The 23822-nt window shown below is 45.0% G+C and overlaps 3 protein-coding genes across 3 annotated transcripts; 1 reads left to right on the top strand and 2 right to left on the bottom strand.

The window, feature by feature from the left end:
- Window positions 1–7115: 7115 nt before the first annotated feature.
- BT62DRAFT_1077014 (uncharacterized protein) lies at window positions 7116–8622 on the bottom strand (the record flags this gene model as incomplete). The annotated part of the gene is made up of 4 exons (XM_043179266.1): window positions 7116–7369; window positions 7414–7527; window positions 7837–7862; window positions 7910–8622. 4 exons carry the CDS (start codon window positions 8620–8622, stop codon window positions 7116–7118), a joined length of 1107 nt encoding a protein of 368 aa, XP_043038828.1.
- Window positions 8623–9338: 716 nt separating this feature from the next.
- Window positions 9339–11045, top strand: BT62DRAFT_933169 (uncharacterized protein). The gene is made up of 6 exons (XM_043186503.1): window positions 9339–9356; window positions 9403–9544; window positions 9592–10044; window positions 10090–10604; window positions 10660–10868; window positions 10902–11045. The coding sequence occupies exons 3-6, from the start codon at window positions 9703–9705 to the stop codon at window positions 11030–11032; spliced, it is 1197 nt and encodes a 398-aa protein (XP_043038827.1). The 5' UTR covers window positions 9339–9356; window positions 9403–9544; window positions 9592–9702; the 3' UTR covers window positions 11033–11045.
- A 758-nt stretch (window positions 11046–11803) lies between these two features.
- Window positions 11804–12984, bottom strand: BT62DRAFT_981243 (kinase-like protein; the record flags this gene model as incomplete). Its single annotated transcript, XM_043189577.1, has 4 exons — window positions 11804–11945; window positions 12089–12365; window positions 12421–12800; window positions 12833–12984. 4 exons carry the CDS (start codon window positions 12982–12984, stop codon window positions 11804–11806), a joined length of 951 nt encoding a protein of 316 aa, XP_043038826.1.
- Window positions 12985–23822: the final 10838 nt, after the last annotated feature.

Below are 23822 nucleotides of genomic sequence, written 5' to 3'. Positions count from 1 at the left end.
AAAAGTAGTCTCTTAATGCATATGCAGATGGGCTACTAATATTTTCTTAAATATGCAAGTAGACAGCACTAATATAGTGCATTCCCACACAGACACTATACTTACTGATACTAGACAAATTTTTGTAGATTCCAACAATAATTACTCACCACTTGCTATTAAAGAAACCAGTATGCAACCAGAGACCTCATTTGACAAGAAGGTAGTCAAGAACTCAAGTGCCCATCAGAAGAGCTGAACAGAATGAGTGATGCCCCATAGAGAGTTATAAACTAATGACTGGCCACTAGAAGACTGGACACTAAAGATTCTATCCTCAATTCAGTGCACTCTACCAGTTATAGCAGAAGAAGAACCAGATGAAGAGGATGATATGTCATACTATCTGATCCAGAAACAAAAGATGTCTGAATAGTGCAAAGCCTCTAAGGGGAAGCCCCAGTCTGAACAGACTATGGAGTATCCAAAGGAAGAGCACCCCATTATGAGTAGCACCAGGCCAATTGAATAGCAGAAGCCTAGCACAGTTGCCTGGATATTATATACTTTAGAGAAGTCAGAAGACTCTGTTGCACTAGCAGTATTAAAAAGATGGATTCACTTGAAGAGGCTGATTGAGGCAAATCAGAGTCTGATTGATAATCTTAGAGGAATCAACAAGAGAGAAGCACTATAGGCAATAAAAGAGTTATATCAACCCAAAAAGTACATTCAAGGAGAAAAAGATGGTGATGAGACTGTCATCTATATACAACTGAAGAAACTAGATATCTACCAAATGGTTAGTACAGAGGCACTTCTAGATAGTGGCTATATAAGCAGCTCTATAGATGAAAACTTTGTCAGAAAGAGTGGATTCAACATGAAAAAGATTGTCAGACTCATTCCAGTCTATAATGCTGATAGAATGCTTAATGCAGGAGGCTTTATATCAGAGTACTGCAAACTCTAAATGACTACAGGTGATAGGCATGTCAAATGAATCAACTTTGCTGTCACTCATCTCTATAATTGAGAAGTATTTCTAGGATATGATTAGCTGAAAAAGCACTATCCATAAGTGAATTAGAAAAGTGGAAAAGTCATTTTTGATGAATGCACTTGCATCAGACAGCAGTAAACATATCTTGATCAAGATTGACCAGAAAAGATGATCTGAAAAGAACTATATAAGGAAAACCATCTGCTGATAATAGACTTCCAGTCTGCTATAGAGATGCAGGCAATGAAAACTACATCCAATGAGTTGGCAGCTAAAGTTTATGCAGAAAAGCCAAAGAAGTTGTTTGAAGAAATAGTCTCTGAATATTACAGAGATTATCATGATATCTTCAGTAAAGAAAACTTTGATGAATTACCACTATAAAAGCCCTGAGACTATACAATTGAGCTGGTCCCTGATGCCAACACTAATCTGGACTGCAAAGTATACTCACTTGGATGAATAGAGCAAGAGGAGCTAGATAAGTTTCTTGATGAGAACTTGACCAGTGAAAGAATCTGAGTATCTAAATCTCCTATGATCTCACCTTTCTTTGTCAAAAAGAAGGATGAAAATCTGAGACCCATATAAGACTATCAGAAGCTGAATAATCTGACAATCAAGAATTAATATCCACTCTCACTCATTTCAGAACTCATTAATAAACTGTCAGGTATCTGGTATTTCATCAAGCTAGATATACAATGAGGGTATAATAATATCTGGATCAAAGAAGGAGATGAGTGGTAGGCAGCATTTTATACTAACTAAAGGTTGTTCAAGCTACTGGTAATGTTTTTTAGGCTCACAGATTCACCTGCCACCTTTCAGACAATGATGAATAACATATTCTGATATCTAATCACCTAAAGAAAGGTCACTATCTATCTAAATGATATAATGATCTTCTCAAAAATGCTCCAGAAACACCACAAAATCATACAGCAAGTACTATAAACACTGCAAGAGAATAAGCTGTATCTCAAACTAGAAAAATATGAATTCAAAACTCTTAAAACAGAGTACCTCAGCCTTATCATCTCAGAAAGAAAGCTATGAATAGATCCAGTGAAAATAATGGGAGTACAAGAGTGGCTGACATCCACTAAAAGATGAGAGCTGCAATCTTTTTTAGGATTTGCAAACTTCTATCAATGCTTTATTGAAGATTACAGCAAGATAGCCTTGCCACTGACCAAACTCATTGGAAAAGCTGAGTGGAAGTGGAAAGATATACAGGAACAGGTATTCCAAGAGATTAAATGCTGGATCTGCTCAGACCTAATTCTCACTATTCCAGTTGATGATGAAAAATTCAAGATTAAAGCTGATGCATCAAAAGAGGCTCTTAGAGCCATTCTCAGTCAAGAGTAGAGTGGACAATGGAAACCCATAGCCTATCTGTCTAAGACACTGTCTACAACAGAATGCAACTATAAAATCTATGACAGAGAGCTACTGGCTATCATAATTGCCTTAAATGAATAGTGCTATTATCTTCTAAGTGCTAAGTATGATTTTGAAATCTGGACAGACTATCAAAATCTTCAGTATTTCAAAAAACCACAGAAGCTGAACCACAGACAAGCATGCTGGGTGACAGAGCTGGCTGAATATCATTTTACACTCCACTAAAAATCTGGTACTGCTAATAAGAAGGCTAATCTACTCAGTTGATGAGCTGACCATGATCAGAGAGAAAATGATAATGAAGAAATTGTCATCCTCAAGCCATAGTTATTCTATGCAAATGTCATGATTTTTCCCACAGCTCCAGAAATCCTGGAGAAGATTCACTGAGAGAAAAAGTCAGTGGAGGAGGTGGTACAGCTGGCACTTGACAGGAAGGAAAATAGATGGACTCTTGAAGGGAGAGTGTGCTATTTTTATAATCAACTATATATTCATGTCAACAAAAAGTTATGTGGGGAAATCATTGTGATATGCTATGATCATGTGATAGCAGATCATTCAGGAATTGCCAAGACACAAGAATTGATCACATGCAATTATTAGTGGTCTGGTCTCAGGCAGTCAGTGGAAGCATATGTTAAAGGATGTGAGATATGTCAGAGGGTGAAACCAAACACTCAGCAGCAAGCAGCACTATTACACCCTAATGAAATTCCTTCTGACAAATGAAAGATAATCTCAGTTGACATGATAAGGCCTCTCTCTGAGTCCAAGGAGTATGGTGCTGTCTTAGCAGTGATAGACTAATTTTTCAAAGAACTAATTCTGATTGCAACAAACATGAATCTGAATGCTGAGAGCTAGGCCCATTTATTCTGAGACCATGTATATGCCTATCATGGACCCTCTGACAAGATAATCTTGGATCATAGACTACAGTTTATATTGCAGTTTCTCAAAGAACTTTATAAGTTGCTCAGAATCACTAGAAATCTCTTCACAGTATATCACTCTCAGACTGATAGACAGACAGAGCAGGTCAATCAAGAAATTGAAAGTATCTCAGGATTTTCATAAACCACCAACAAGATAACTGGGTGGAGTGGCTTCCAATAGCAGGATTTGCCTACAATAACTATGAAAATTCCTTGATTGGCTACAGCCTATTCTATGTAAACACTGAAACCCATCCAAGTACTGGAATGAACCCCTCACAAAGAGAAAGCCAAGTACCTCAGACAAAGAACTTTGCAGCAGAGATGAAGAAAATTCATGATGAGGCTGAATATGTATTATATAAGACAGCAGAGTCTATGAAGAGACAGTATAACAAGAAAAGGGTATTGGTGAGAGACTACCAGCCAAGCAACATGGTTATGCTTGATATGAAGAATCTAAAGACAGACAGAAAGATGAAGAAGTTGGATGACAAGTTTAGAGGCTGCTTCAAGGTTGTGAAAAAAGTAGACAATAGAGCATATGAATTAGCCATTCCAAAGATATGGAAAATCCACTCTGTCTTCAACAAAATCCTCCTTAAATCATTCCAAACAGCAGAGTTTCCCAATCAGAGAATGCCACCACTATTCAAACTAATAGTCATAGATAATGAAGATGAATATAAGATTGATGCAATTCTTGATAATAAAATTTGTTATTAAAAATAGTGGTTTCTTGTCTATTTCAAGGGGTATGGTAATAAGAAAAATCATATCACTGGTATACTGAAAAGGACCTCTCACATGTGAAAAGGCTCATTGTGAAGTACCATGCAGCACAAAACCCACTTGCTGCAGTGAACAATATCATGCTTGGATAACCACTGTTTGACAAGTCAGACTACATCAGGACTCAAAAACTCCTCTTTGAACTCAAATAACATTCATTCAAAGCCAAAAAGCTTTACATATAGAAAGACACCAATGAAATCAAGGCAGAAACACTCATAGTTCAACTATTTCTCTTAGACCAGACATATAACATCTCAATAGAGATTGATGGGAAAGATGAAACTATCACCTTGTTTCTAAGGCTCTTCTGAGAAATTAAGGACAATTGCCTTAAAGAGGAGGCAATGACATGATTTTAGCCCCTAAATCATATCTGACTGCCTTAGCTTGTAGCTTGATCAGAGATTAATCATACCCAGCCATCTTGGCTGAGTTTAAGGCACTGAGACACAGGATTTGTATCTGATTGCCAAGACTTTTCTATACAGTATATAAGTCAGTAGTATACAGAGATATACTCCAGTTTTGAGCTAAGGTCAATACACTAATTAAACTCCTAAACTCTTAGTGTGACTACCACTTCAATATCAACACTGGCAGTTATAGCCTATCAACTCCTATACCTCTCTCTCCTTATCATCATCTCAAAACATTCTTACTCTCATCCTCCTGCTTTATCTTCAATTAGCATCAGACCTCAGCTGTTGCATTGCATTGCATTTATGATTATTTGGTTGTTGCCTGATATGCAAAGCAAAAAGTTTACAAATAATGCAAAAAGTTCACAACAAAAGTACATGTATTGAACTTGCAATGCTTATTTTACTAAAAGCCCACTTAAAGGCAGTGAATTATAAGTTTGCTAACTTGTTATTTGGATTACATAATGATATTCAAGTCATTCAAAGCTATTTCAAGTGATCTAAGAAGACTAGAATGTAAATTCAGAATGGATTTGGGATTGTTTGAATAAGATTTGAGAGAGAGCTTGCAAGTGTTGATATGACTTTGTGAAGAGAGTGGAATATTGCTTTAATTATTATGGATCCATGAATTCTATGAGCATACAGAGCCTCAAGGCTTATCACTATCTTATGGAAAAACAGACACATCAACTATTTGACAAGCTAATAGATCCAAATATAGTGCTCCTCTGCCTTGTGAAAATAGACTTGTGGAGTCCTAGCTGTATAATATTGAATGGAGGTTAAGTCCTCTTTATGCTGATTGTGGATAGCAGCATATCATTTAAGCATAGAGTATTCCTCACTGATAAGTCAGGATGAGACTATAATTCAGGCCTTTGATGACTTCCACATATTAATTGAGAACCTAACCAGCTGACAAGTTAAGCATTTGCATGCTGATAATGCTTTTGTGGGGTCAGAGTGGATTGACTACTATAGAGAGCATAGAATCATTCTAAAAACAATAGTATCATACTCATCATCATAGAATAGACTAACAGAGAGGGTGATATATATAACCATCTAAAATATTTGTGCATTTCTATAAAACTCAGGTCTTGCCCATAAATACTAGACAGAAGTGGCAGCAGTCTCAGTATATGCAAGGAATTTGATTCTATCACATCACTATCCTAACACTATATCTGCAGAGTTATGAATGGGTAAACACCAAGATATCTCTCATCTACATGCTTTTAGAAGTATTTTCTGAGTAAAAATACCAACAGTGAATGGGCAATAAGTCTCCAGTGGAAGCAAGTTGGATGACCAGTCAATCAGAGCAATATTACTAGGGTATGCATCTGAGGGTCACTACAAATTGCTTGATAATGATGGCAAGATCTTTATCTCTCATGATGTCATTTTTGAGGTTTATCTCATCACACAGTGTCAGTGGGAGGGGACTAAGCTGAATGGCAACATTTTTCCTCTGGATCATGTGCATCCAACACAAGGATGATAATATTGCTCTCATTGATGACTTTGTGCAATGTGTGCATGTAATGCTTGCACATCTGTTTCTTGGTCTTGCTACTGCTTGTGGATGATGACAGATCTTGAGTAACATCTGCAGTTTCACAAGCAAGGCACACTAGTGATGATAGCACTGGTTCCAATGCCATTACCAAGTCATCATCTGGTCATTGCAGCAGTGGCTTTAGCTTGAAAGATAATCCTTAGTACTGGCTTCTGCAAAAAAAAAATTCTGGTGACCATACACCATTGAGATACTGCTTGGCTGCATTTTTGGCTTTGAGGTCAGGTAGACAGGGAACTCCTGGGTCTTTCTTCAATTCTGAGGTATGTAAGGGGATGTCAAACTCTGGTAATTTGCTACTCACTCAATTTCCATGGCACAACAGGTCTCTTGGATCCTATACAATTTACATTGCAACTGTAATATTTAGAAATAGATACAATGTACTGGTTCACTCCATGGTGTTGGTCATGATACAGAATGAAGGTGAAAGGAAAAAAATGATGTCACATGTATGTGACACCACTGATGATTAAGTACACAATACTAATCGTGCTGATCTTCAATCTAAATCTTTTAATGGGCTCAGCGGCTTAGAAATACTATCATAGTAATAGAACATATTTTTGTGTCGTCGATGGTATCGCCTATAGTACTTACAGTCCCACTGATCATGTAGTACTCATTGTTGACTAACCTCCAGTCTTTACATGTATTGCTTTTTATTCACGAGTTGAAAGGGAAAATTGATGGTATGTAAAACTACATTAAAATTTGGCTGTCATTCTTGCATGACGGAGTTAGACATCCGTTGACCTGTAGGAGGCATTGAGAAAGACAAAAAACTGTATGAGAGATTAAGAAACTGAATCTCTCATGCTTGCCATTCTTACCATACTTGCTGGTGAAGGCAGACGGCGAATACGTAGTATTGCTATCGTGATCCGGCGACGAATCCTCCTCAGATGGTTACATGGAAAGAAGTACATTCACTTAAAGTCTTGACGGCTAGAGACATTCTGTAGCAAATTTCTCACGTACTACTAATGTTCTTGGAACCAAAGTGCCGTCGGGTCGAGTGAGATCATGTGTCGTCTCCGTTGAAGAAGCAGATGTCGATTGTTTACTTGTTTACAAAAGTACGCAGGGTGCGGGGCAAACCGAGATTGAAACGTCTCACCAGTTGACCACCGCGATCTCGTGAAATCAAGGACATCAACTTGCTTCCAGTCTGTTTCGACCATATGGATGTGTTCGAGATGGAGTGCAACACCCAGCAAGACGCTCATTTCACCTTCTGCGATCATAGATTCCAGTTAGATATATTGAGAATCTGCAGACGGGTCATTGTGACCGAGGAGCTCAATGATTTGCGCAGATCAGTTTGACTGGTGAAGCTCTGGGACCAATCCGGGTCTTGTCGATTCGGGACATACTCAGGTTGGATTGCCACGCCTATACATTGTGTTAACATTGAATCAAAGAGAAGTATTATAGCAATTACTGGGAGCAAAAAGAGTTCGAAGCTTCTAAGAGAGCCGTCGTGGTGGTGGTAACTTAAAGGCAATAGCAAGTATGCAAACACCACTGAAAATCTCGTTGAATCACGGTGTCTCATGTACAACCATATCTACGTCCTGACGATTCCTTCTGTTAATGTAACTAGTCCGCTGCTATCAGGGCACCTTTGCAACCACGCCGGAAAGAAACCTAATCACCGATGATTAAATAATTTGCTACGAATTTTGATTTAATAGACGATACCCCAGTCATCTTCTTCATCAGAGTCACTAGGAAGGTGATCAACAAAAGGTACAGCCACAGAATTCACGTTTACCCGTCTCCGAAATCTTTGGTGAAATACAGGGCCCCCTTCTGGACAAGGCGAGGCATGGACTCTCTGATGATATTCTCCGTCACGTCCAATGCGTTTGATATTTCTCCAAGAGGGGAATCTTTGCCGACCACTAAAAGAATAGTTAATCTCCGGAGTGGATAACTGTCATCCCCCAAAACTGAATCGAGATTTGCCCAAACCACTTTACCCGCGGAGGAACGACAGTGGGTGCCATGGTCATCGAGATAAAGTTGGATCGTTAGAGACTCCAGACGGGTCGGGACGTTATGCGATGGTCTGAGTGCGTTCGTCCACCAGCCTAGGATAGGAAGCGGATTGACTTCCAATATATCAGGGAAATGTCCTAGGTCCAAAGATAGGGCACGTAAGTGAGATAGGGGAAGATCAAAGGGGGGAGGGGTGCGGCCATCGCTGCATGTCTGTATGAACAAAGCTGAAACACGGACTAGCGTGTCGTTATCACGGTTGAGGTCTATAATTCTTTTCAGAAGCGAAAGGTTCTCTAGGCTTAGACGGTCATAAAGGTCGCCGTAGAATTGCATGTGTATGGTGAGATGCTCAAGCCTGTCGATACGCACGGGCGGAGTAGGGTAGGTAAGAATCGTGTCCAGTAGCCATCGGGAACCGGGCGTACATGTAATAAGTAGACATCGGAGGGAGGATACGGCGGAAGGGTCGTTGTCTTCACACATGGAGACGTCGGTTTGGCTATTTGTAAGGATGAGATCGCCAGATATCGAAAACGTATGGAGTTGATGACAATGCAGTTTCACGAGTTGAACCGCATCGCTTGAGACCGTGACCATTGCTCAAGGTGCCGAATGATGACGCGCTTTTCGGGTTAGTGGACGAGACGTGCAATGGAGATCATTCGCTCAAGCCACGACCTTCCCATGGTACGTTAATGTGACCATTTTTCAATCGCCTTTAATGACGCGTCTTCTAGCTGTCAAGAATACTGGTTTGTTGAGTAAACGCTTGTTCTCTATCGACGCTCATCCTTTTTGCAGAGCTTGAATCCACGGAGAACAAAATAGAATCGCCCGCGGAGCCGGCACTGATGAACGATGACGCACCCCCCGCAACCGAAGAATCCATCCTCGAAGGGGCTGTGAAGTCGCAGGACAGGCTAACGGGTAAAAGATCTGTTTTCACATGACAAAAATCTGACGGCGAAAACAGAAGATGATGCCAAGGACGATGAATCGGCCATCCCCAAAGGTGAATAGAGCTTGTTCCGTCATTTTCTACGTCTAATTTTGGTGGTAGTCTTCGTTCAGGCTGATGATAATATAACGGGTAGCGCAGTGGAAGAATCCAGCATAGAAGGAGAGGCAGGAGACAGACAAAATTGTACAGGTCTACTTCACAGCTTTCTGATCTGACCGAGATCTGACGATAAAAGCAGAGATCGACGTCCCCGAAAGTGAATGGATTGTTTTTGTCTTTCTCGTGTCTAACTTTGGTGATAGTTATCGTAGAAGACAGATCTGAAGACAGACACGATCTGGCAACAGGTAGTAAAGAAGTTCTCTACAACTATTGCTTCGGACCGCAATCTGATGACAAAAGCAGAAGGCGACACCAAGAACGATGAATCAGAAGCTTCCAAAGGTGACCAAAGTTTTTCCGACTTTGCTTGTGTCTAACTTAGATGATAGTTATTGTTGAAACTGACGATGACCTTACACCCGCCGAACGACAGGCAATGGAGGTCAGTAGCATGATATTTTTTTCCCCTTGGCGTCTAAGGATCGAAAATATAGTCCTTTATGACTACGAATTATGAGACGGTTCAAAAACTTGAGGAATGCATCCCCGAAGAATACTTTCCTGACATACTCCTCGTCAACGACCCTTCCGGCTTCACGATAAGTGACAATCCATTTCTTAGCCGTCTGTCGCGTACGCTGCCTGTACGCTATAAACGTGTTTGGCCGAAGTTGAAGCGCGATGGCGAGCTGGCCACGCTCTTTAACAATGACCTCCATTGCCCTTCGGCGTTCCACTGCACACCGACACAGACGGAGAGGTACGCTGCTAGTGAGTCTCGACGAGTCGCCACGCTCGACCTTTCGGGCCCACCACTTCTCGGCAAGAGCAGCCATTCTACCGTCCGACAGGCCGGAATATGACTTCCGGTACCTCTCACGACGCAGACAGGCGACCAATGCGTTTCCGTAGCTGTGAAACTGGCGTTTTCTCTTAGTGAAGATCGGGAGTTGCTTGAAAATGAGGGACGAATCTACGACGCGTTCCCGGATCATCTGCAGGAGAGCTACTGCGGCTATAACTTGGTAGCCCCAATGGACCACCCTGTCCCCGTAGGTGCGTGTGTGCCCAAGTTCTTTGGGTATTATGTACCCGTTCAGGAGGAGGAAGAAGCTAAGCATAGGCGAGAAACGCTGAACAGGATCAAGAAAGAGGTGGAAAGAAGACGGGAACGAGAGGTGAAGAGAGAAGCTAAGAAGATAGGCATAGACGAGGCGGTGGAATCTACCGATGCGTACGGAAAATCAGCGGAAGAAGAAGAGGACGACTATAGTGGCGAGGATAATGACGATAACTTCTCCGACTATCCACCTCTACGAGTCGAAGAAATTCGTTCCCCCATTCTCTTACTCGAAGAGTGCGGGACGCCTATCGAACCGGAAGAGTTCTCAGAAGATAAGAGGTATTCTAGCTTCATTTCTGCCGCTTCTACTCCATCACTGATGGTGCATCTCCAGATCTGAATGCTTCTCACTAGTGCTTCGCCTTCACCATGCAGACTTTGTGCACAACTCGCTGTATCCTCGCAACATTTTGCGACAGCCAGGTCCTCTTACCGTGCGACCGTCAGAGCGATCGTTGAAGACGCCGAGTTTCAGGATTATTGATTTTGGGAGAGGAAAGTTTGTGCCGTTGTTTGTGGAGAAGTTCCTTGAGATCCCGTGGAGTAGACTGGGACCACCGATGGTCTAGACGAGAGAAGAAATGGAGAGGGTCAAAGAAGTGTCGGAGATGGGGAAAGAAGAGGCTGTTCATTGGTATAATGACAGTACCGGATCCGAATCGCGGAAAGCCGCGAGAATCCTATATGTCAACGATTATCAGTTATAGTTTGTAAAGTGTTATTGAAATCATGGCTTTATGATGTGCATCCGACCATTACGTAGTACGGTATAAAGATGGATGCATGATGCACCTTTCGAAACCGAAAGGACAATGAAGGAAGTGCAAGTGAAACTCTGAAGGATCTTAACTCTACGTTTCCAAGTGTCGTCGCAGGGTGCCCATTCTTGGTTCAGACACTAGAAAGGCAACATTCGCATATGCTGCAAGGACTCCCAGGGGAATGGGATCACTGTAAATTGACCACGAGAGCAGAAAAAAAGTGGGAGGAGAGAAATAAATAAATAAAATCAGTGGAATCCAGTCAAAGCACATGTCCAAGCAGCGCCAGAAGACGACCGCGAAAGTCCCAAGAAAACCATAGTCCCAAAAAACCCGTAATCAAAAGAAAAATAATCCATGAAAGTGAAAGTACAAACACCAAGAGTCCCAAAGAAAAGGAACTGGAAAACGAAAGCCTAAGAAAAGTCTGATGTAAAGGAGAGTGAGATGATGATGAAACCAAGAAAGAAAGTGGTAGAGAGAGGAGTCCCTGCTTGCAAAGTCCCAAACCGTAAGGTAAAGCGGAGAAACAAAAAGAAAAGTCCAAATGCAAGAGTAGACGAAATGCAGGGAGAAAGAAATTAAAAATGTCTGTCCGAAACCTAGGCCAAGTCCAAGAGAGATGAAACAAAGCACAGAAGAGAAAGGTAAAGAATAAGAAGGGAATAGAGAATAATGCCAAAGCAGCACGAGCAAACAAATCATGAGGGTGTACGATCAGGAGGAGACATCACCGAGCGAAGCACTCCAACGGTCGTACGAGCCCGAGTCATCACAGGCGGGCGGCTGCACTGTTAATTCCTGACGCGGGACGGGAGGCAAGCTTTGAAGGATTTTCGGAGACGGTTGAACAAGGAAGCTGAGGTGACAGTGAGGTCAACACCCAAATCTAGACCAATCGGCGGGGCGCGAGGACGAGACATCATTGAAACACGGAATGGTTGATCGATTTCCTTGACTCTTGGAGGAGCATTGACAAATTCCGCGTCGGTGAGAAAGAACCTATCGATTTTGCTGATCTCGGTACAGAGTTCAGGAAGAGCGATGCCTTTCGAAGATGCGGAGCAGAACCTGGTTGACGGAGGGTGTGGTGTGATGGGAAATATCTTGAGGAAATAGTCGGGATCGCAGAGGAAACAGTTGAAGCATCGATCTGAAATCTTGGCGGCGACCCAAGGATCTCGCCCGACCATCATATTGAGGAGGAGAACACCTAGAGCCCAGACGTCGCTGGCCCTCGTCGAGTACGTGGGCGATCTAAAATCCTCGCCCAAGTATTCTAATGAACAAATGAGATTAGGCTGGAAAAAGAAGTCATTAGGAAGGAAGCTTACCAGGACTTTTGTACGGCAGGGTGCCTGCCCCGCGGAACTTGTAATCTTCGCATGTCGCGAGACCAAAGTCAGCACGGAATACCTGTGTCCTGTCTTTAGAACAGAGAATATTCTCAGACTTGATGTCCCGATGGAATACTTCATTGGCACGGCCATGCCGCAGGGCATCGATGACCTGAATGAAGACAGGCTTCACCAGTGAGTTGTTGCAATAAAATATCTTCTTTTCCTTGATGGCCTTGTGCAGCTTTCCACCGGGGCAGTAGTCCATGATCATGAAGACATAGTCCTCCTCAACCCACATATCACGGTATGTGACAACGTTGGGATGCCGAGAGACAAAGGCATGAAAGACGATTCCTTTTCTGACCGTTGTAGACCTTTTCGAACCATCTGATGAATCTTAATACACTTGACAGCGAAATAAACAAGATCATTGGTGGCCTCAAGGTCTAATGCCCTGTACACCTGTCCGTAGTTGCCAGAACCGAGATGGGCAACGAGGATGAGCCTCCCATTGGCGATGGACCGGCCGTCGGGGTGAGGAACAGTATTGAAAGGCATAGTATGTGCAGTAAAATAAATGTGCAAGAAGAAGGATGAAATGCGACTTTCAAAGCCGAAAAGGTGGTGGTAGGAAGGAAAGAGTGTTCTGGGGGGCCTCCTATTCGTGGGAATGTGATATCTGCTGCGCTCCACAATCCTCCAAAGTAGCCGGTAATATTGGACCGGGGTCAGACATGCCAAGATTTTTCTTCATTACAGTGAGTATGCATAATCTCATGTTTATTCCATTGTGAATCCAATCTTATCATTCAGAGACCCTCATTGCAAACTTTGAGCTAGTGCCACTTTGGATAGAGCTTCACACTGATACTGCATAGTACAGATGTACAAATACCATCATATGGCTGTCATATCCATGACATCAGACAAGTTTGAAGACTTAAGTACAGTATGCAGATAGACTATCACTGTCAGAAACCATCATGACATAGCAGTCCTGTTAATAACATGTTATTTAACATCAGATCATAAAAGGGTATTTATTCACCAGGTTATTAATGGTTAATAAACATGTGAATTAATGTGAATGTCATGTGAAAAATAGACTTTCCAACAAGTTAATAATAAAAGGCCAGTGAAAAAAAACAAGAACAGATTAAATATTGTCCTAATCAATCTCATCCATGTCTCTCTCAAGTCTCTCAATATTACTAGTAAGTCTTGATGCTGTTGGTGACTCAACCAATGCTGCAAAAATCACTGCAGCATTTGCTTCTGAGACTGATGTTGAGAGAGCATTCCTCAGATATAGAGCATCAAGATTGATGTCTGGATCAAGTTCAAGTGTATCTGGAGTTTCCTCAATATCAGTGTCAATTACCACACCCTCCTCTTCATTGTTAGAGTCAATCATATCCACAAAATACACAGTTTCTGATCTCTGTTTTGATGAAATTGTGCTTAGTCTTGCCAGAGTTGATCTCTTCTTATTCACATCATCTTGTATGTCATGGAACTTGACACTCAGCTGCACCTTTGATTTTCTGCCTTTCTTCTATCAAGTGACAATTAAACAATCACAAATGCTTGGCACTGCAACTGCCAGGGTCTGACACTAACTGATGATAAAGCAAGATAATAAGAATGATAAGATAGATGATGATGATAATGATGAGCAGGATAAGGTAGAGAGGTCAATAGACTACAGCTGCCAGCATAAGAACTGAGATGGTAGCCACACTAAGAGTCTAAGAGTTTGATCAGTATGAATTAACCTTAGCTTGAGACTAGAGTACATTATTGTAAACTACTGTCTTAAATACTGTTGAGAAATGTCTTGGCCCTACAGGCAACTATTATTCTGTTGTCATGCTTATTACTTATTGTCCAATGACAATACTTTCTATGCCTTGCAGATGCACTATTGTCTGCCTACAACACTATTGCTATGGTGAGTGTTGTGTGAGCCACAGTTGTCTCAGCTAAGACTGCACTGTTGCACAGTCATTCTATGTGGTCAGCATGCTGATGCCAGCTGTGTATTATATGGTGATGAGTAAGGTATAGTATAGTGTTGTTGTTAGACCCAAGCGTCACGTGGACTGATACACGTGATAAACAGGTGTTCCTTCGCACTTCGAGGAATCACCTGAGTTCACTTATATGTATATCCGAGCGGTGTGACTCAAGGTCGATAATAGACTCGAGGTAGAATGGTGTGAATAAACTTTAGCTCGAAGCTGGGATATACCAGCGAGAGCGGTCGTCCTTAAATACTGTACAGATAGTGCTAATATTACGACTACTTATTGTGTCGTCCTGTGTCCATGGTGCCCATTGTCCTTGAGCACCGTTGTCGTACATAAAAGGGTAATTGTGCGTCGTCGAGCGTCGTTGTATCTAGGCGGCGTAGTTGTGCTTACTAAGCCCCTTCCCATGGTCTCGTGCTATGACTAAGCATAAATAGGGGTAAAAAAGGAAAATAAATGGAAAAATCGTAACATTACCCCCTCGTTAAGACCATCATCCTGATGGTTTAATTAAGGGAGAGTTCATAGTCGTGTATGGCTGTGTCGGCGTTCATGTATTTTTCGTTGATCCATTGGTTGGATTCCGGCCCGTAACCTTTCCAGCTTACCAGGTAGTCGACCATCGTTGTCATGCCTCCCCCACGGGCTTTTACTTTTCGGAGTTTGTGGTTTAATACTTGATCAATTTCGTAGTGTTCCTCATCATCGATCAAGTCGGGGGGCGGCGGTGGCGGTCGTTTCTGGTTCGGAAAGGCTGGCGCAACGTATGGTGTCAATAGGGATTCATTGAATACGTTGTGAATTTTCCATGTCGTCGGTAAGCGTAGTTTATAGGACGCTTCTCCGACCTTTTTAATGATCGGGAAGGGTCCTGTACGCTTGTCGGAGAGTTTGCGTTTTGGCCATGGCAGGTGGAGGTTCGTCGTGTCAAGCCAGACTTTGTCGTGGACGTGATATTTGTGTGCGGGGCATCGATGCTTGTCGTAGTGTAGTTTCATGGCTGAAGCGGCTTTCTCCAGTGCCTTCTTTGTTTCCGTATGTATTTTCCCCATCGTCGTGGCAAAGTCGGTGGAAGCTGGAGTCGTAGTTTTATGGAGGCTCGTTTGTGTCAGATGTGGATGTCTGCCATGGTTCACAAAGAAGGGGGTCTGGCCTGTGGCAGAGTGTACTCTGTTATTGTGCTGGAAAGCAGCGAGTGCTAGCCATTCGACCCAATCGTCTTGTCTGTAGTTGATAAATAGTCAGAGGTATTTTTCGACCTCCTGGTTTGCACGTTCGGTCTGTCCATCTGTTTGTGGATGGTATGCCGTTAATGCATTGGGTGTTATGTTTAACAGTTTGTATAGGTCAGTGAGAAATTTGGAGACAAATTGTGGTCCACGGTCTGAGATGACCACTTGTGGCATCCCGTGTTTTGCATATACTTCGTCCCGTAGAATTTTCGCCCAACCTTCTGAACTCAGTTCTGTCGAACACACGATCGGAATGATCGCTTTGGAGAATCGGTCGACTATGACGATGATCGCGTCATAGCCGTTGCAGTCCGGCAAGCCGGTAATCATGTTCACTGATATATGAGTCCATGGCTGTGCCGGTATCTCATTAGGGTGTAGTGGTGCCGCTCATGGTTGTGTGGAGGCCTTCCCCCTTTGGCAGGTTTCGCAGCCTTTGACATAGGCCGTGATGTCGTTGATGAGTTTAGGCCACCAATAATCTCGCAGAACGAGTTCCTTTGTTTTGGCAATGCCTGGGTGTCCTGCCGTAGCATGGTCATGATATATGGCGATGATGTCGCCACGGAGGCTTTGGACACATGGAATGTAGATCCTTCTGTCATAGTGGATCATTCCCTCCGTCTTTGTTAGTCCTCATTCATGGTTCAGTGAGGCGGCGATTCTTTGATCCCACTGATGCGGATCTCGAGTCGCGCTTTTGATCCGTTCGTGTATTTCCTCCTCTGTGGGCATTATCATTGCTCGAAAGTGCTCGGGACGGAGGATGACAACTCCCTCATTGTCCTTTCCCCCCTGATCGTGGTCTGCACGGCGAGAGAGGAGGTCGGCCTTTTTGTTGGCGACTCCGGCTTTATGATGGAGTGTATACTCATATTGGGCGAGTTCGGTGACCCACCGGGCCTGTCGTCGGTTCAATTTTTGAGGTTGTCGGAAGTACCTGAGATTCTGGTGATCGGTCCAGATCTCAAAGGTTTCAGCTGCTCCAATCAGGTAATGTCGCCACTCTTCGAGGGCGAGCATTATTGCGAGCAACTCTTTGTCATAGATTTCGTAGTTTCTTTCCGTCACTGTCAATGCCTTTGAGAGGAAAGCGACAGGCCGCCATTTCTTTTCCTGTTCTTGGGACAAGACGGTGCCTATGGCCCCCTCGCTCGAGTCGGCTTCAACGCGAAATCTGCCCTCTTGGGATGGTATGGCAAGGATTACATCCTCCGCCAATCGTCGTTTTAGGTCTTCGAAAGCATGTTGCTGGGATATCCCCCATCCCCAGGGGGCATTGCCGGTTAGCTGGGTCATGGGTCGTACGATCCTGCTGTAGTCTCATATGAACCTTCGGTAGAAGTTGGTGAAGCCCAAGAAGGATTGTAGTTTCTTCTTCTTGGTCGGTGTTGGCCATTCGACTACTCCCGCGACCTTTATTGGGTCCATGCGAATGCTCCCCTCACTGATGATTACTCCGAGGTACTCGGTTTCCAGTACCTCGAATTCACATTTTTCCGCCTTGAGGAATAGTTTGTGTTTCCTCATGAGAGCGAGTACCCGTCGGACCAGACTTCGGTGTTCCTCCCTAGTTTTGGACATGATGAGGATGTCATCCAGGTAAATGGTAACCTTTCTGGTGGCAATGAGATCCTTGAAGATATCATTCATCATCCACTGAAAGGTGGCTGGGGAGTTGGTCAGGCCAAAGAACATTACCGTCGGCTCGAAGAGTCCCCGGTTAGTTCTGAACGCCGCCTTCCATTCGTCCCCTTCCTTGATCCGGACATTGTTGTATCCCCAACGGACATCGAGCTTGGTGTAATATTTGGCTCCTCGAAGTTTATCCATCAGCTCGGAGATTAAGGGTAGGGGATACCGATTTTTGATTGTCATCTCGTTGAGCTTTCGGTAGTCCTGGATGGGTCGAAGCTTGCCGTCCTTCTTTTTTACAAAGAAGAATGGCGATGCCATAGGGGATTTCGATGGTCAAATTCGCCTGGAGGATAGGTTTTCATCGAGAAACTTGTCAAGTTCCTGTTGTTCCTGATTACCGAGGGGATAAGTCTTGCAGTCCAGGTTTGCATTGGCATTGGGGACTAGCTCAATGGCATGATCCCAGGGTTTTGGGCTTGGGAGTTCATCGAAACTCTCTTTCTCGAAGAGGTCTCGGAAATCCCGTGCCCACTCCGGCACCATCTCTTCGAACGTCTTTTCCTCCCTTCCCTCGTTTGCCTTGGCTGCTAGGTTATTAGCGTGATGTACCGCTCGGATATGAATTTCCTTCTGCAAGTCTACCGCCAGGATGGTTTCACCATCCTCCATCTCTTCGTCCCATTTATCCTCCGGGTCTCCATTGGATAATTCATACGGGATCTTCCTGCACCTGCATCTGGCGAACGTGATTTGACCAGTCTTCCAATTGATCAACAGGTTGTGGCGGATTAGCCAGTCATGGCCGAGGAAGAGTTCTTTAGTCCCTAGATCTGTTACTGCCAGATCGATCTGTTCCGAATGATCTCCGATGGTTAATCTGAGTTCGACGAACTCCGTGATGGAACCGGCCTGATTCTTTGTTCCGTCGGCATTGTACACTGGTATTGGGGCGGCCGTTGCCCTTGTTGGGAGTTGATGCTTGTCGACGAAAGCTCGGTTAATAGAGCTCCCCGTGCAGCCGCTATCAATTAGGGCGGTGATTTGGTGAGTGGCTCGATTAGTTAATACTTCGATTTGGCCTTTTGTGACTAGATCCCGTCCGGGGGTCTTGGTTCATAGAATGTACCTTTTTGGTCCTCGGAGTTCGTCTAGCCATTCGAGAGCGCGACAGCGCTTGGCCCTCCTGATTCCTGCAACCAGCTCGTCTACGACTTCCTCGGCTCTTGCCCGATGGATCCAATTTCGAAGTACGGCTTTTGCCGCTGCTTCGTCTTTGGCATCTTTGATGGCCCTCCACGTCCATTCGGTATCGAATGGTTTGAGCCATGTGATGGGACTCTCTGTCCCAGTTCGGCCCGTAGGCGCTTGAGTTTTGGTTTGCGACTCTTTAGGGTGTGTGATAACGGTTCGGGGTATATTCGAATGCGTCATAACTACAGAAGTATCATAAGTTCGTACAATGGTAGGGGCCTGCACACCATGAAGTCCTTTGGCCGATCCGGTGGAGTCGCTCACTGGTCGGCCTTGTCTTTTACCTCCTCAATCTTCGTCTCCTTTCCGAGCTCTTCATCCTCTTTCTGCAATTCGGCGATCTGCGCCCATATGTCTTCGTGGGTTCGCTTCTTCTTTGGGCAATCCTTGGCCATGTGGCCCTTCAGCCCACAGTTAAAGCACTTCCCTTCTTTCTTCATTCGGTCAATGTCCATCGGCTTTCCGGTTCCGGTATAAGTTATGCCAGTCCCGGTCTTCTGTGTGCTGTATGAGGGGGTGGTGTTCGTCGAGGAGCCCGAAGTTTTTCCGGCAGTTTGCCCCGGCTTGTTCGGGGTTGGCGGGGTCAGCTTTTTGGAATATTCCTGCAATGTTGTTGTCTCCGCTTTCTGCCTTTGTCGCTCCTTGTACATCTCAATGATTCTTTCCTTCCACTCGTCATACCCTACTGGCATCAACATTTTGACGCCCATGGCAGAGATCATCGTGAGGTACGAGGAGGGGACTCCTCGTTTGAGTGCCTCCACCATCCGTCCGTCGTTTGCAGTGTCCTCCCTAATTCCGGCGAGCTTCGCAAGTCGTTCTAGTTCGTCGAAGTAGTCCGTGGCCGCCTTATCTCCCATCTTGTATTCCTTGATCTTTTGCTTGTGTACTTCCTGCACCGTGGGATCAATGAATTTGTTGTTTAGCATTTGTTTGAATACCGGCCATGAGGGATATCGATAGTGCTCCCTTGTGGTGGACCGGAAGGTCGGAGAGATCAAGATCCACCACGTTTTAGCCTTGTCTTCCAAATAGGAAGTGGCGAATGCGACTTTATTCATGTCGGTGCCGATATACCCGATATAGACTTCGAAGTATTGTTCGCAGTCGACAAGAAATCGATCAATATCGTCGGAAGCTCCCTTGAAGGGGCGGGGCTTCCGGAGAAGGTCTGGGTGACACTGTAAGACGTTGGCATTCTGTGGGAGGGCCCCCATCGGGTTGGGCCAGCTGTCGAATGGTGGTTGCTTCCACTCTGCGGGTGGTCCGGGGAAGGAGTGTAGGGAGTTGTCGTCGGCAACTGGGCTACCTTTCGGTTCGACAGCCCGAACAATTACTCCGTCTCGTATTGTGAATCTGAGGCGGACCGCCTCGGGGTCATCCCGAACGGGGTCCTTCCCACTCGATTCTGCTTGATCCGGGGGGGGTTGTCCACCGAGGAGCCGACTTCCTTTGCCGGTCCAGGGGTTTTGGGTTTGAGCGGCTTGCCATGCCGGCCGTCTTCTCGTCTGGATGAGTCGTGAAGCCGTGCTTCGGATTGACGGGTTATCATCGGCCCGGCTCCGGATAGAGGGGGCGATGTAGACGGCCCGTCGTGATGGTACAGGGGGAGTGCGCGGCATTGGTGCTGGTGTTCTTGGTTTATTGTCGGGCCGATACGGGGGTATCGGCATGAGAGGGTCTTCCGGGTGTCGTCGCCCGTATTCCCCCCATGCGTATTCCATTGCTGCATACTGTAGAATTTTTTCTTTTTCAGTGCCTGTGGCATACCTGTACTCAAGTCCTAAGGACGTCGCTTGCCAGCGCGCGTCCTGCCATAAGTAGTTCCTTCCCTGCTCGTACAATTCCTGGTATTCCTTGCCCCTGGCCCTTTCAATCTCTCCTCATAGTGCTTCTTCGTCTGTATCCTCTCCTGCCCGTTCCAGTCGTCGCCGATATGGATCATCACTGTCCTCGTCGTCCTCCTCGTCGCCCTCATCCCTGCTGTCCCCTTCCGCGAGGAGGGAACTGACGGGCTGGTCGTAAATGGACGGTACGAGAGGACGAAGGGTCGTCGGGGACCCTCCCGTTGACTTGGGTACTAGGCCCATCGTCCCCTCGGTCGCTGGTTCGGGCGATGGGAGGGCTTCTGAGCCGACTGTAGCGCGTCCCTCCACGTGCTCTCGTTTCCTCCAGTTCTCGGCTATAGCGGCTGAAGAGTTGCTGGAACTCGGGATTGAGGAACTGTCGAGCGACCCTGCTACCCAGGAATCGCTGGAGAGCTCTGTCGGGGACGTGGGCATTGTCGGGTACTCGGAGCCCGTAGGCTCCGAGGACGGAGTCGGCGTTGGACGAGATGGTGTCGGTTCGAGCGGGGTACTCGAGGTCAACGGTCTGGGGTTCTCCTGTCCTTCCTCGTCTAATGGCCTCGTCCCAGCTGACGATACTGGCAGGTCCTGTCCATGGATCGTCCTCTGAGTCGGGCTCCCTGAAGGGAGATCCAGAATCGGTGCGGAGCTCATACTCCCTAGGGGAAGCCGAGCCCATTCTCTCGACCTCCTCTCTCCTTCTCTGTGCTCGTCCTTGTCGGTCGTACTCTGCGGCTTCATACCGCTCTCGGGCTTCCTCTCGGACATAGTCGGCGAGCTCCTCCTGAGTTCGCCTAACTGCCTCCTCTCGTTCTTGATTCTGCTGCTGCTGCCTGACGGCCTCGTCATAGTTGAAGGGGATGTTGAGGTCCCACTCCGGGAATATCCTCTGTATAATTCTTCTTGTTGCCGCTCTTCCCCTTTCGCTGGCAGTTCCGATCTCGGGCTCACTCCCCACGTGGAGGTGTCGATACGGGTCCCCGGCGGCGGAGATGGCGATGTCTGCGTTGTCGTAGTCGGGGTGAATGTCCCTTCCTCACGGATTATCGACCCCCAGCCTGCTGACGGACGGGCTGGAGCCGGAATTTGGGTCGGTGGGGGTTTCGGGGGGGTTCTGGGCGGGGTCGGGACTTTCGCGGGGTCCCGTAGCCATCCGAGCGGCATCAAGGGAGTCCCGAGCACGGTTTCCAATCCCTGAGGGAATTGGGGAGGCGGGATGTTCGGGGGAGCCTGCTGGAGTGACGTAGTTGGAGACCTTGGCAGGCTCCTGAGCGACGTTCGTCGTCCACGGGTTCTGGAACCCTGTGAGAGCAGGGTGGCGGTTTCCGATGTGTCGTCGGGGGTGTTTGGGTCCTTTCTCCTCGTGAAGGCTCCTCTGATCCGGGTTGCTATTCCCGGCTTCTGGTACGGGTCCCCCTTGCGGGAAGAAGGACGTTCTGACGGAGGGGGGGATGTCATGGAAGGGGAGGTCGGGGGTTATGTTTTGTAGTATTCGTTGTATCTGCTGGAATGCTTGATAGTGCCTGACTATCCAGGCTGCTACTGACTGTCTTCCGCGGCAAAGGGTGATAAGGGCTAAGAGGCCGAGCAATGTTCCGATGATGGAAGCTATTAGCTCAAAGAAGTCGTGATTCAGGTCTGCGGTTGTTGCTGGAGGCATTCGGTTTCTCAGCACAATTGGGCTTGAGAAAGGGAACGAGGAAGCTTCGAGCTAATTGTTAGACCCAAGCGTCATGTGGACTGATACACGTGATAAACAGGTGTTCCTTCGCACTTCGAGGAATCACCTGAGTTCACTTATATGTATATCCGAGCGGTGTGACTCAAGGTCGATAATAGACTCGAGGTAGAATGGTGTGAATAAACTTTAGCTCGAAGCTGGGATATACCAGCGAGAGCGGTCGTCCTTAAATACTGTACAGATAGTGCTAATATTACGACTACTTATTGTGTCGTCCTGTGTCCATGGTGCCCATTGTCCTTGAGCACCGTTGTCGTACATAAAAGGGTAATTGTGCATCGTCGAGCGTCGTTGTATCTAGGCGGCGTAGTTGTGCTTACTAAGCCCCTTCCCATGGTCTCGTGCTATGACTAAGCATAAATAGGGGTAAAAAAGGAAAATAAATGGAAAAATCGTAACAGTTGTTATGCATGTGTCACATATAGTTTCATGTGGCTTTGTTGAGGTTTCTCCATGGCTGAGGCTGACTTCATTAGAGATCATCAGGATTTCATAAGTGCTGGCTTACTAAATATCAGCAGGTCATGATTAGAGGCTAAAATTGTGATATTATTCCCTCTTCAAGGCAATTGTCCTTGATTGCTCAGAAGAGTCCTGGAAACAAGGTGTTGACCTCATTCCACCCATTGATTTCCACTGAAGTATCTCATGATCTGTCTAGAGAGTGCTTCTGGACTGCAAAGATCCACATCTTGATTTCATTGACACATGTACAATTTCTTAGCCTCAAACAGGTGTGTCTTAAATTTGAAGAGGAGTTTCTGAGTTCTAATATAGTCTGTCTTGTCAAACATTGGCTGTCTCAGTCTGATATTGTTGACTACTGCAAGCAGATTTTATACTGTGTAGTACTTTGTGATAAGTCTTTTTGCATGTGAGAGGTCCTTCTCAGCATACCAATAGTTCTCCTCATTGCTATATCTCTTAAAAGTGGACTGAGAATTGTGTCAATTTCATATTCATCTCTATCATTTATGACCACTAGCTTTCACAGTGGTAGTGCCTCTTGATTAGAGAATTCTGCTGCTCAGAATGATCTGAGTAGATTCTCATTAAAGATGGAATAGATCTTCCATGTTTGTAGAACAGATAATTCATAAGCTTTATCATCTACTTTCTTTATGACCTTGAAGAGACCTCTGAATTTATCATCCAACTTCTTCATCCTTCTGTCCATCTTTATATTCTTCATGTCCAGCATGATCAAGTCATCTGGCTGATAGTCTCTCACTGGTGTCTTTCTCTTGTTGTACTGCCTTTTCATAAATTTTGCTGCCTTGTTTAATATATATTCAGCCTTATTGTGGATTTTTTTCATCTCAGCTGTGAAATCTTTTATCTGAGATACTTGGCTCTCTCTTTATGAGCAGTTTATTCCAGTGTTCAGATATGTTCCAGTGTTTATAAAGAATAGGCTGAAGCCTGTTGATGAATTTTCATAGTTATTATAGGCAAATCCCACTATAGGAAGCCACTCTACCCAGCCATCCTTCCTGTGGTTTATAAATATTTTAAGGTACTTTTAGATTTTCTGGTTAACCTGCTCTATCTATCTGTTGATCTGAGGGTGATATACCATGAACAGATTTTCAGTGATTCTCAGAAACTTATACAGTTTCTTGTCATGATTTTAGCTTCTAATCATAATCTGCAATGC

This window comes from Guyanagaster necrorhizus (genome assembly GCF_019112545.1).
Source record: "Guyanagaster necrorhizus MCA 3950 unplaced genomic scaffold BT62scaffold_15, whole genome shotgun sequence".
Taxonomy (NCBI): domain Eukaryota; kingdom Fungi; phylum Basidiomycota; class Agaricomycetes; order Agaricales; family Physalacriaceae; genus Guyanagaster; species Guyanagaster necrorhizus.
Note: the sequence above shows the minus strand (reverse complement) of the source record. Positions and strands in the feature narration are given on the sequence as shown.

Excerpts from the sequence above, each read along its gene's own strand:
- BT62DRAFT_933169 (XM_043186503.1), top strand. The coding sequence starts at position 9,703 with ATGACTACGAATTATGAGACGGTTCAAAAACTTGAGGAATGCATCCCC. Across the intron at positions 10,605-10,659 it reads GAGTTCTCAGAAGATAAGAG|ATCTGAATGCTTCTCACTAG; the intron begins GTATTCTAGCTT and ends GTGCATCTCCAG. Across the intron at positions 10,869-10,901 it reads GTTCCTTGAGATCCCGTGGA|AAGAAATGGAGAGGGTCAAA; the intron begins GTAGACTGGGAC and ends TCTAGACGAGAG.